The sequence below is a fragment of the Carassius carassius genome, chromosome 4, assembly GCF_963082965.1.
Source record: "Carassius carassius chromosome 4, fCarCar2.1, whole genome shotgun sequence".
In the NCBI taxonomy this organism is placed as follows: Eukaryota; Metazoa; Chordata; class Actinopteri; order Cypriniformes; family Cyprinidae; genus Carassius; species Carassius carassius.
The window spans coordinates 38,554,237-38,564,056 of NC_081758.1; the positions used below are offsets into that span (position 1 = coordinate 38,554,237).

The 9,820-nt window shown below is 34.8% G+C and overlaps 1 protein-coding gene across 1 annotated transcript in view; it reads left to right on the forward strand.

Annotated features, from left to right (window-relative positions):
- Positions 1-9,065, forward strand: part of LOC132139997 (nitric oxide synthase 1-like) — a 50,594-nt gene extending 41,529 nt beyond the window's left edge. The window contains exons 23-29 of the mRNA XM_059548742.1: positions 1,597-1,807; positions 3,425-3,512; positions 3,600-3,721; positions 4,187-4,335; positions 4,631-4,825; positions 5,810-5,928; positions 6,888-9,065. Of these exons, the coding sequence (XP_059404725.1) occupies positions 1,597-1,807; positions 3,425-3,512; positions 3,600-3,721; positions 4,187-4,335; positions 4,631-4,825; positions 5,810-5,928; positions 6,888-6,903 (900 nt within the window). The 3' untranslated portion in view covers positions 6,904-9,065. The remainder of the gene's footprint in view (positions 1-1,596; positions 1,808-3,424; positions 3,513-3,599; positions 3,722-4,186; positions 4,336-4,630; positions 4,826-5,809; positions 5,929-6,887) is intronic.
- Positions 9,066-9,820: the final 755 nt, after the last annotated feature.

Sequence of the window (9,820 nt, forward strand, 5' to 3'; positions counted from 1 at the left end):
AAGACATTTATTTGTATCAATATAAGCCGTGCTAAAGTAATGATTTAAGACCCATTTTCACCCACTTCTTTCATATATGACAAAAGACGTCACGTCGCCACATGCGTCCCTGCTTTTTCCGCCTCAAATCAGCAGTAATTTTCTCAGTTTGATAACTTATTAGCTCTGAAAATCAACCCCCTCCTCCCTACTTCCTTTTTTTCTCCCTCCCGTGCCAGTTTATTCTCTCTCACACGAGCTTCTCAGTGTCAGCACCAAGACATGGAAATATTTCTCTTTCATTGCCTTCCACTGAAACACTCTTTAATGTTGCTAAAAAATGGCTGCTTAGTTAGTGAGCCATCCTTTCTGGTTCAGATGATTCTGATGAAGGAATGGATCGAGCTAGAGGAGAAAGACAGAGGGACATTGACACATTCTTTGCAGACATTCTTTCAGCTGAATTTACATCAGTGAGGATGGCAACTCCCCACAGTTTCTCTCTGCCTGTATACAATTATACTTTTGTATATTTAAAGTGCTCTATTCAAAAGTTTGGGGCAAGTAAGATTTTTTTTTATGTTTTTAAAAGAAGTCTCTTATGCTCACCAAGGCTTCATTTATTTAATATATAAAAACTGTAATATTGTGAAATTCTATTACAATTCAAAATAAATGTTTATATTTGAATATATATTAAAAAAAATGTCAAATGAATGAATTAAAAATGAATTTTCTGCTCCAGTCTTTAGTGTCACTTGATCTTTCAGAAGCGTATCCATTTTGCTGATTTGTTCTCAAGAAATATGTTTTTTTATTATCATCATTGAAAACAGTTGGTATTTTTATGGAAACTGTGAAACATTTTATTTCAGGATTCTTTGATGACTAGAAAGTGTAAAAGACCAGCATTTATTTGAAATGGAAATCTTTTGCAACATTATAAATGTCTTTGCGGTCTCTTTTGACCAATGTAGTGTCCTTGCTGAATAAAAGTACCAATTTCTAAAATTCAGCTTCATCAGCTTTTCAGATTAACATCCATATAGTTCCTTGCCATTGAGTTTTTGTGAAGCAGTCACAGTAAGGTAGTAATGGTAGTGTTTTGTTGTTCTTGAAGCAAATAGTCTATATGGTGAACAAATTGTCAGAAAAATAAAGTACTGTAAAGTATGTGATTTGCACGCCGCTGTATATTCTAGTCTTTTGAAGTAAACATGACTATTAGAAGTATACAGTCTCTATAAACTGCAGTTTTTGGTTCCTTTTTTGTAGCTTTGTTGAATGAGAAAGAACAGCCTGGCCATTGTGCTAGATAACCTTTTATATTTGAAAAATGCAGTGCCTTGATACAGAGTCGATGGTGACAGAATTTTCCCTTTAAGAAGAGATCAGAAAATATCTATCTGGCTTCATTTTACAATCACATGACTAACACATTTAAGCAAATTTGAGTGTTGACAGGTTTTTTCTTTTCTTTTTTTTTTACTAGATTTAACAGCACAAGTTGCATACAGAATGTTTTGAGCCATTGCCATTCATCCAGAGTGTATATGTGCCAAACCAGAGCTACTGGGAACTTAATGATGTTATCTGCTTCATTCTGTGTCTCCTCAGGGTTTGCAGGAGTATGAGGAGTGGAAGTGGTATAATAATCCCAGCATTGTGGAGGTGTTGGAGGAGTTCCCATCCCTCCAGATCCCCTCCACCCTTCTCTTGACACAGCTACCCCTCATACAAGCACGATACTACTCCATCAGCTCCTCTCCAGACCTCCATCCAGGAGAGATACACCTCACTGTGGCAGTGGTGTCCTATCGGCCCCGAGGTAAAAAATTAAAAATAAAACATAGATTCCTAAGGCATAGCTATTTTATAGCTCTTAATAGTACTTTTAGTTATGTCTCATTTAATAATGACTGTAAACAAAGACTGTAAAGATGCTAAAGTAAAAACCTAATTGGTAACTGTAATTTACATTACACCATATATGGAGAAAAAAACATGTATCATATGTAATTTTACTGTAAAATACTGTCACTTTTAACATATAGATAAATTGAATAAAGACCAAAGATTACCTGTTAGATTTATCCAAAATGAATTATATTTTGTTTAAACCCTAAAGAGACATCAGAGCCAGTGGCAAATGTCAGAAGGACTAGCCAAGTCGAGACTGCTCTCATCGGTAAACATGAGCACTGATCGCGTGGAGCTGATAATCTCAGATATTGGCGAAACGCATTTTTAAATAGGCGCTGTCTTTATAAACCACTACATTCTTGCCTGAAATACTTTTAAAACTACATTTCATGACACAATAACAGTTATATTTTGAAAATGATCCGAATAAATGGTCGTTGAAATCACAGTGCTGCGTAAACTCAACCAATCAGCATGTTTAGCGCCCAAGTCCCACCCCCGAAAGTTCCGAACCTTTGAAAAAGTACTATCTCGTGGGCAGTTTTTTTTTTACCCGGACCTTTATATAGATCCTGGTTCCTGCAGTGGAAACCCACAGGGTACCAGCCCAAAGTCCTTAGTTCCTGGATAAAGTTCCAGCAGTGGAAACGCGGCTATATTTACTGTTGTTACTGAATTTTTATCTAATTAATGTAGCCTTGGTGAACACAATATACTTAACCACAAACTTAGTAACATTCTTGCATTCATTTTGCTTTATTTGCTTGATCAGTATGCAGAGGTGATGGTCACCATGGTTGTCAAAGGTGATGGTCACCGGAGACAAATTTGAGATGCTGATTGTACCAGGTGTTATTGGTAATGCATCACTTAAACACCAGATGGTTTAAAGCAGGTGTAAACAGGAATTGATGCTGTGTTTAACCAATGCAATCCACTTAACGGTGTTAAAAACGTTTCCAGTGCTTCTGTCACTCATCTCAAACTGTGAGAGTCACACTAAACAGCCTCCACTTTCAACAGTTACAATGAAATACTGCCCGAAAACTCCAATTTCCCCAACAGCGGTATGGTGTGAATAATTGGGTGATTAATAAGAGACTATGAACTTAATTAACAATTTGACTGAAGTGCCTAATGAATTGTGTATTGTTGGAAGAGAAACCGGGCTGGTTGTCTGTGGTATTTGTCTGATTCTGACTGTTCATCTAATAACTGCTCATTTATTTTAACGATAGGGAGTACATAAAAATTTAATTATCAAATTAATTCTAGATCTGCTTATTTTCTGTTAAGCCTTTCTAGTTAACATGCGCGAAACTGTGATCTAATTTCTCTTCCACATTTTAAATGCATTGTAAACATGTAATTATGTGCATAATGGTGTGATTGCTGCTAAAATATAGCAATTTCACTCCATTTGAACCAAGTGATGTCAGCCCTGCAAAGTCCTAAATTGTTAAGCGTTAGATTGGTGTCAGAGGGTGTCAGCTTAAAGGAATGTGTGTTTTATTCTGGCTAGATGGAGAAGGTCCCATACACCATGGAGTGTGTTCCTCCTGGCTCAATAGCTTGGAAGAAGGCGATACGGTGCCGTGCTTTGTCAGAGGGTAAAGCATTTTTATACTTTTTAAATATGTCCACTAATGGTGGTTTTCTTGTGGACTTGATTTAAATCAAAGGATTTTCTGTTTCAGGGCTCCAACATTCCGAATGCCAAAAAACAGCCAGGTTCCATGTATTCTGATTGGTCCAGGCACTGGAATTGCTCCATTCAGAAGCTTCTGGCAACAGAGACTGTATGATATTGAAAACAAGGGTAGGTTTTTGGTTGCATCTGAATGTAAATAGTGCATATAAATTAACAGTTCTGAGAAAGAAAAGCATATTTTGTTTGATTAATTTGTTACCAAATACATTTATAAGTGTTTTTGTAGAGTTACATAAAAATGTGTGTATCCATCCATCCATGTATAGTTTTTATTTTATGTAATTTGAACTTGCAAACTCAAATTTAAATGATTAATTTAAATGTTCACTTTTTGTGGAATAAAATGAATATTTTAAGCTTTTAAGGTATATAATTTAAGCTTTTATTTTGTTTATTGATGTAATTTATTGTAATTTAAATGGTGCATTCAAACGTTTTAATAAAATCGCCTTTTTACGTTTGTTTATTAATTGAACATTTGTATAATTAACATTATTACATATACTTTAAGTAACATACTTTGGCATTTGTCATTGAGTTAAATCTTAATTTTGCTATTTTTTATTTAATCAGGAATTAAGGTATGCCCCATGATCTTGGTTTTCGGCTGTCGGCAGTCACAGATTGACCACATTTACAAGGAAGAGACCATCCAGGCCAAGAACAAGGAAGTGTTTAAAGAGCTTTACACGGCATACTCCAGAGAGCCTGGGAAACCAAAGGTTAGAATATAATGCCTTGGCAAATATTAGTGAGGATATTTAAAATCCATTTATACTCCAGCATTAGTAAGGATTTAGCTAGCCGCTCATGTTAATAATAGAGATTAATGGGAAAATTAAAAAAAGGAAATTTTTGAAGAAAGTCTTTGATTTTCAAATTCAAAATTATTATTTTTTTTTTTAATTCACAGAGCAAGGCAAAGCATTTCTGACTGATCAAATAACAGTGGGAACTACGCTCTTAGATAAGTTTATCCCTTTACTTCACAATTTCTTATTCTTTTTTTCCTCTCAGAAATACGTCCAGGATGTGCTTCGCGAGCAGCTGTCTGAAACTGTTTACAAGTGTCTGAGAGAAGAAGGTGGACATATCTACGTCTGTGGAGATGTCACCATGGCTGGAGACGTACTGAAAACAGTCCAGCAGATCTTTAAACTGCATGGAAACATGTCTCTGGAAGATGCTGGCTTTTATATCAGTAAACTAAGGGTTAGATCCCACTTTTTGCAAACTTTATACTGTAGTTGGTTGTGGTGCTATTCGGCCATTAATTTAAAACTGACCTTATATATATTACATTTAATTTATATATATATATATATATATAATCAACATTATATATAATTTATTTGAATGGAATTTTTGGACATTTATATTTAGCATTTTATGAGTAATCAACACTTCATCAGCAAAACTAAGAGTTAGATCACACTTTTCCCCCAAACCTTATACTGTAGTTAATGGTGCTATTTGGCCATTCATTTAAAACTCTCTCTGCGTAAGCAAAGGTAAATCAAGTACAAGGTCATCGAAGAAGTTTGTTTATTTTTTAAATTAATTAAATTAAATTGTTACATTTTCTATTTATTATTTAATTATTAATTGATAAGTTATCAGCAAAACTAAGAGCTGTATCCCACTTTTTCTCAAACATTATAATAAAGCATATAGCGTTAGTTCTGGCAGGTCAAGTGAGTCAAGCTTGCATCGGCAGACTCTCAGTTGATCCACATCTACCTGGAGGAATATGACGCCTATCACGGCATTCCTATATATGGTCTATTGAGTAATATTCAACAGCTTTATCATTTAGTCAAGAGCAAATTACCCTCCTCCATCCCCAACTCCTCCTTTTGCCACAGTCAGGATTTGGCTTTCTGATATTCCTTGTTGAATTAGACTCCTTTTTATCTTGACTCCTTTTATCTTGAACACTTAAATATCATTAAGAACATTAATGATATCTGCATGTTCCTTTCTGTTTACCCTGAGGTCAGTTCATGACAGGCTGCATGGATGGGCAGGGAGTTTTTTGCCCAGAAAAGAACCATACCGCCAAATCCAAACTGCATGCCAAATGTCAATCATTTTGACAATAGTAGTCCTGACAGAACTGTAGTTAGTGGTGCTTTTTGGTCATCAGAGATGTTCCAGTTACTTTTCCAGACTGTTTTCTCCTTTTTCTCGCTGAAGGATGAGCATCGATACCACGAGGATATTTTCGGTGTTACCCTGCGCACTTACGAGGTCACCAACCGTCTAAGGTCGGAGTCTATTGCATTCATCGAAGAGAGCAAGAAAGACACAGATGAGTAAGTCTTGTTTGCTTATTTTCCATCCATACTCCTCTCTCTTTGAGTCGCCTTGGGTTATCCGGGCTTATAGGAGGACCTTGCGCTGTGTAGATTACTGTAGATACAGCCTCTGGACCAGCATCATTGAATGCCTGCTGTAACCATAGAGACGGAGGCTGAGAAGAGGCTGCAGCGTAACAGGATTAGTGAGAAGAGAGTGGCTGTGCTATTCTCTGTTTGTGCTCTCACAGATAAGAGCTTGTTCATCGCACACTCGCTGTGAGATTGGAGAGAGGGAGAAGTGCTTTAACCGTAGTGTGCGCTTAACTGGCCTTTTTGCTGGATGGCCACCATAGTTTCTGTGAGAGGTGTCACTTATTTTGATGTTTTATGAAGAAAGTCCTTGTGTTGGAGGACGAGAGCTACCTAACGGTCCCTTGCCATGTGTCATCTGGCACTCTGGATAGTGGGCAATAATAAATAAATATAACAAGATAATTAAATATTGTCATGAAATGTTGCAATGAATTCATAATGTTACAATGAAATGTGAGCTTAATTATGTATATTAAATATAAAAGGGTTTTATTTTTTAGCTGTCAATTGCTTACTATTTCTAATGGAATTAGTTACATGATATGCGGACTGATTAATCAAATTAATTGCAATTACATCCCACATTTACTTGCGTAAAATGGAAAAATGGCATGAAATATGAAATACACTATTGTGCATAAATCTTGGGTTGGTAATGTTTTCAAAAAAGGTTTTTTAAAGAAGTCTCTTATGCTCACCGAGGCTATATTTATTTGATAGTAATATAGTAAAAGCAGTTAGTTTTTATAATTTCATATAGGCTAACTGTTTTCTATTTGAATATATTTTAAAATGTAATGTATTCCTGTGGTGGCAAAGCTGATTTTTTTTGTCCTCTCTTTGTATCTTCTTTAATCTTTTTTTTTTTTTTTCATTTACAGGGTGTTTTGCTCATAGTCGCATTTTCCACCCATATCGCTGGTTTTTGTTCATGCTCCAATCAGCCAACCAGAAGCATGATGGGACACCAACCATGATTCACAAAAACTGTGCCAAGTTTTTTCTGTTGAAAATTCTTTTTCTTTTTTTTAAATGGAATATTTTTCTTTGCTAGGTCTTGTTTGATGTGCATCTCTATGATCAAAATCTGCATTAATACAAGTACCTTTCACTTGAATTTCTGAATGCACTTTTTTATGTGTCTTAATGCTTTGTCCTGAATAATGGACTGCGTGCACTTAGAGATGGCCTGCCTTTTTTTTTTTTTTTTTTTTTTTTTTTTTTCCGTGTAAGCAAGATCAGTGGCTTTCCTCATGTGCAAACATGCATAAATATTGACTTTACTATAAGAGGTGAGACGTTTTTGGTTAGGTTAGCGAGTCTCGGGGGTTATTGTGCACATTTTGGTGAAAGACCAAGTCTCTATTCATGCTGAAAAGAGAGGATCTGCTAGTATTTACAAAAAGTGAGTCTGTTTAAAAGAACCAAACATGGACTAGTTCACACTGTCTTTGGCCTTATAAGTGGGTACAGTGGGTTATAATAATATTGAATATAAAATGTAAAAAAAAAAAAGAAAGAAAATACCCAGAAACAAACTATCTTAAAAACACTATGGTACACTTTTTTTTTTTTTTTTGTGAAAAAAATGTGAAAAGAACTATTGGACGACTGAGAATTAATTGATATGTCAGCATTTCTAAGTTAGACCTGTACAAAACCATGCTCTGTTTATTATCACTTCTAAATGAAACACACACCGCTAATTGATGGCACACTGGTTACCATGCATCTGAACGTGCTGAAGAGTCATAAGATATGGTTAGATATTCCCCCGAGGCTAGTCATAAGCATCTGTCTTGTTAACAACTAGCCCTCAATATAGAATGAATTACAATAGAATTTAAGTAAAATAATTATTCTTTCGGTTATTATTATTTTCTGATACAATATTTAAAAATACACAAAACTAGATAAAGTGGCTTTACTATTGATCAAACTATGATGAGACCACTTTTCAATATGCATTTATCTCAAGCTAACCATAAGAAAAGGCTTTTCAGGAGACTGAAAAATCTCTCTAGGCTGGTTCTTTTATGAAACATCCTTGAAAAGCTGATGAAAATGAAAGAGGTGATGGACCTGCTTTGCTTTATTATACTTCCACTACATCCCTTCTTCCCTGTTTCTCTGAGACATGTGATGACCCTACTCTTTGACTTCAAACTGAGCACTGGATCTCTTCTTTAAAATGAAAAAGTCTGTTGTAGTTGTTGTTTCATATTAAAGGGTAAACATTTGCAACAAAAAGCAAAAAATCAATGCGGCGCATAGTTCATTTTTGCATGCAATGCCTATTTGATGGCTTTGAAAGGACAGTTTTCTGGCGATGAATCCTTTAATAAAAGTCACTGTTTTGCTTTCAGAAAACGTTCAGTTAGATCCTAGCTTGCTTCTGATTTGTTTTGTAAACTTTTGAGTTATGAGTGGCCTCTGGCATGAAAAATATTACATGAAGTAATTTGATTTTGAGGGGCTTTGCTTTTTGTTGTCTTTCTGTAGGAGAATATTCTTGTTCTATATACACTGTTAACACTGAATGTTTCCCTCCCTGCAGTTGGTTTTTGCACCGTATAAACTCTGTGATTACAAAAAGTTGGGCAAAAAAGAAACACATGCATATATTAAAATCAGTAAATATCTAAATATATATGAGAATTTTTTAAGAATGTATTTTGATTATGAGTGTTGATTTGGTTTCGTCCCTCTGAGTTGCTTGTAATATTACGTAAATATGATGTCTTATTAGTTTGGGGGAACTCTAAGCATTATTCTGAATGCATGATGTTACCGTCCTGTTTTTGTCTTATCCTGCACCGTGTCTGTTTAACTGTTGTGATTGCGTCCTTCCTCTGTGACTGGACAGAGAAGAAGCTTATGGGGTTTTCTTTTTTCTTTTTTTGTTTGTTCTTTGCTGCTGCTAAGAGAAACCGTTCCAATCAATTTCCGCTGTGAATCTTCTATTGTGGAACTTCGCACATTGAAACATTTGCCATTTTAATGCATATACTGCAAGAACTTTGCATCTACTTAATAATAAAAACATTTGTATGTCAAGACTTGAAGGTCTTTGCTGTTCTTTCTAAAGGGAGGAAATGTTGAGTGTATATGCACTGTGATGTTTAAGACATTTGTGATACATGAAAGGATATGTGAATGGAAAATTTGTCCGAGGTTGCACTTTTACTTTAATTTCATTGAAATGTCAATTTGGTTAGCTATTGAATTTCTATGGAAAAACACAGGCAATGTAGAGAGTGTTGCCAAGAGTATCAGACATCATCTTATTTTTAATATACAGTATGTATTAATTTGGGAAAGGATTAAAACACAATATTAAAATACAATTCTCATCCTTTTTGCCCCCTTAAAAGGAAATAGTCCAGGGCACCCACACAAAAATTTTTGACCTCAGAAAAGCATAAAAGTGATTCAAAACAGCTTCTGACGTTGTAGTAAATTCCCATTCATTTAAAAAATATGATAGTGGAGTAATATATCTAAAATCTAAGGAGGAAATGGGCTTCCTCTTATAGCACCATTAAAGATATGTTCTGTAGCACTTAAATGGTTCCACAATGAATACGTGCCAATGAATCACTTTTAGTGTGTGTGTGAATATATATATATATATATATATATATATATATGTCTGTGTGATTTATATAAAGCGATTGATTATTTTACTTTTATATTCAAGTTGGCATCTAAATAAAATTAAATTTATTATTTAAACATGAATATATTTTGCCATAAAATGATGTGTTTTTGTGTGTCAAGTCAATTTTATAATTACATTATATAAATTATAACT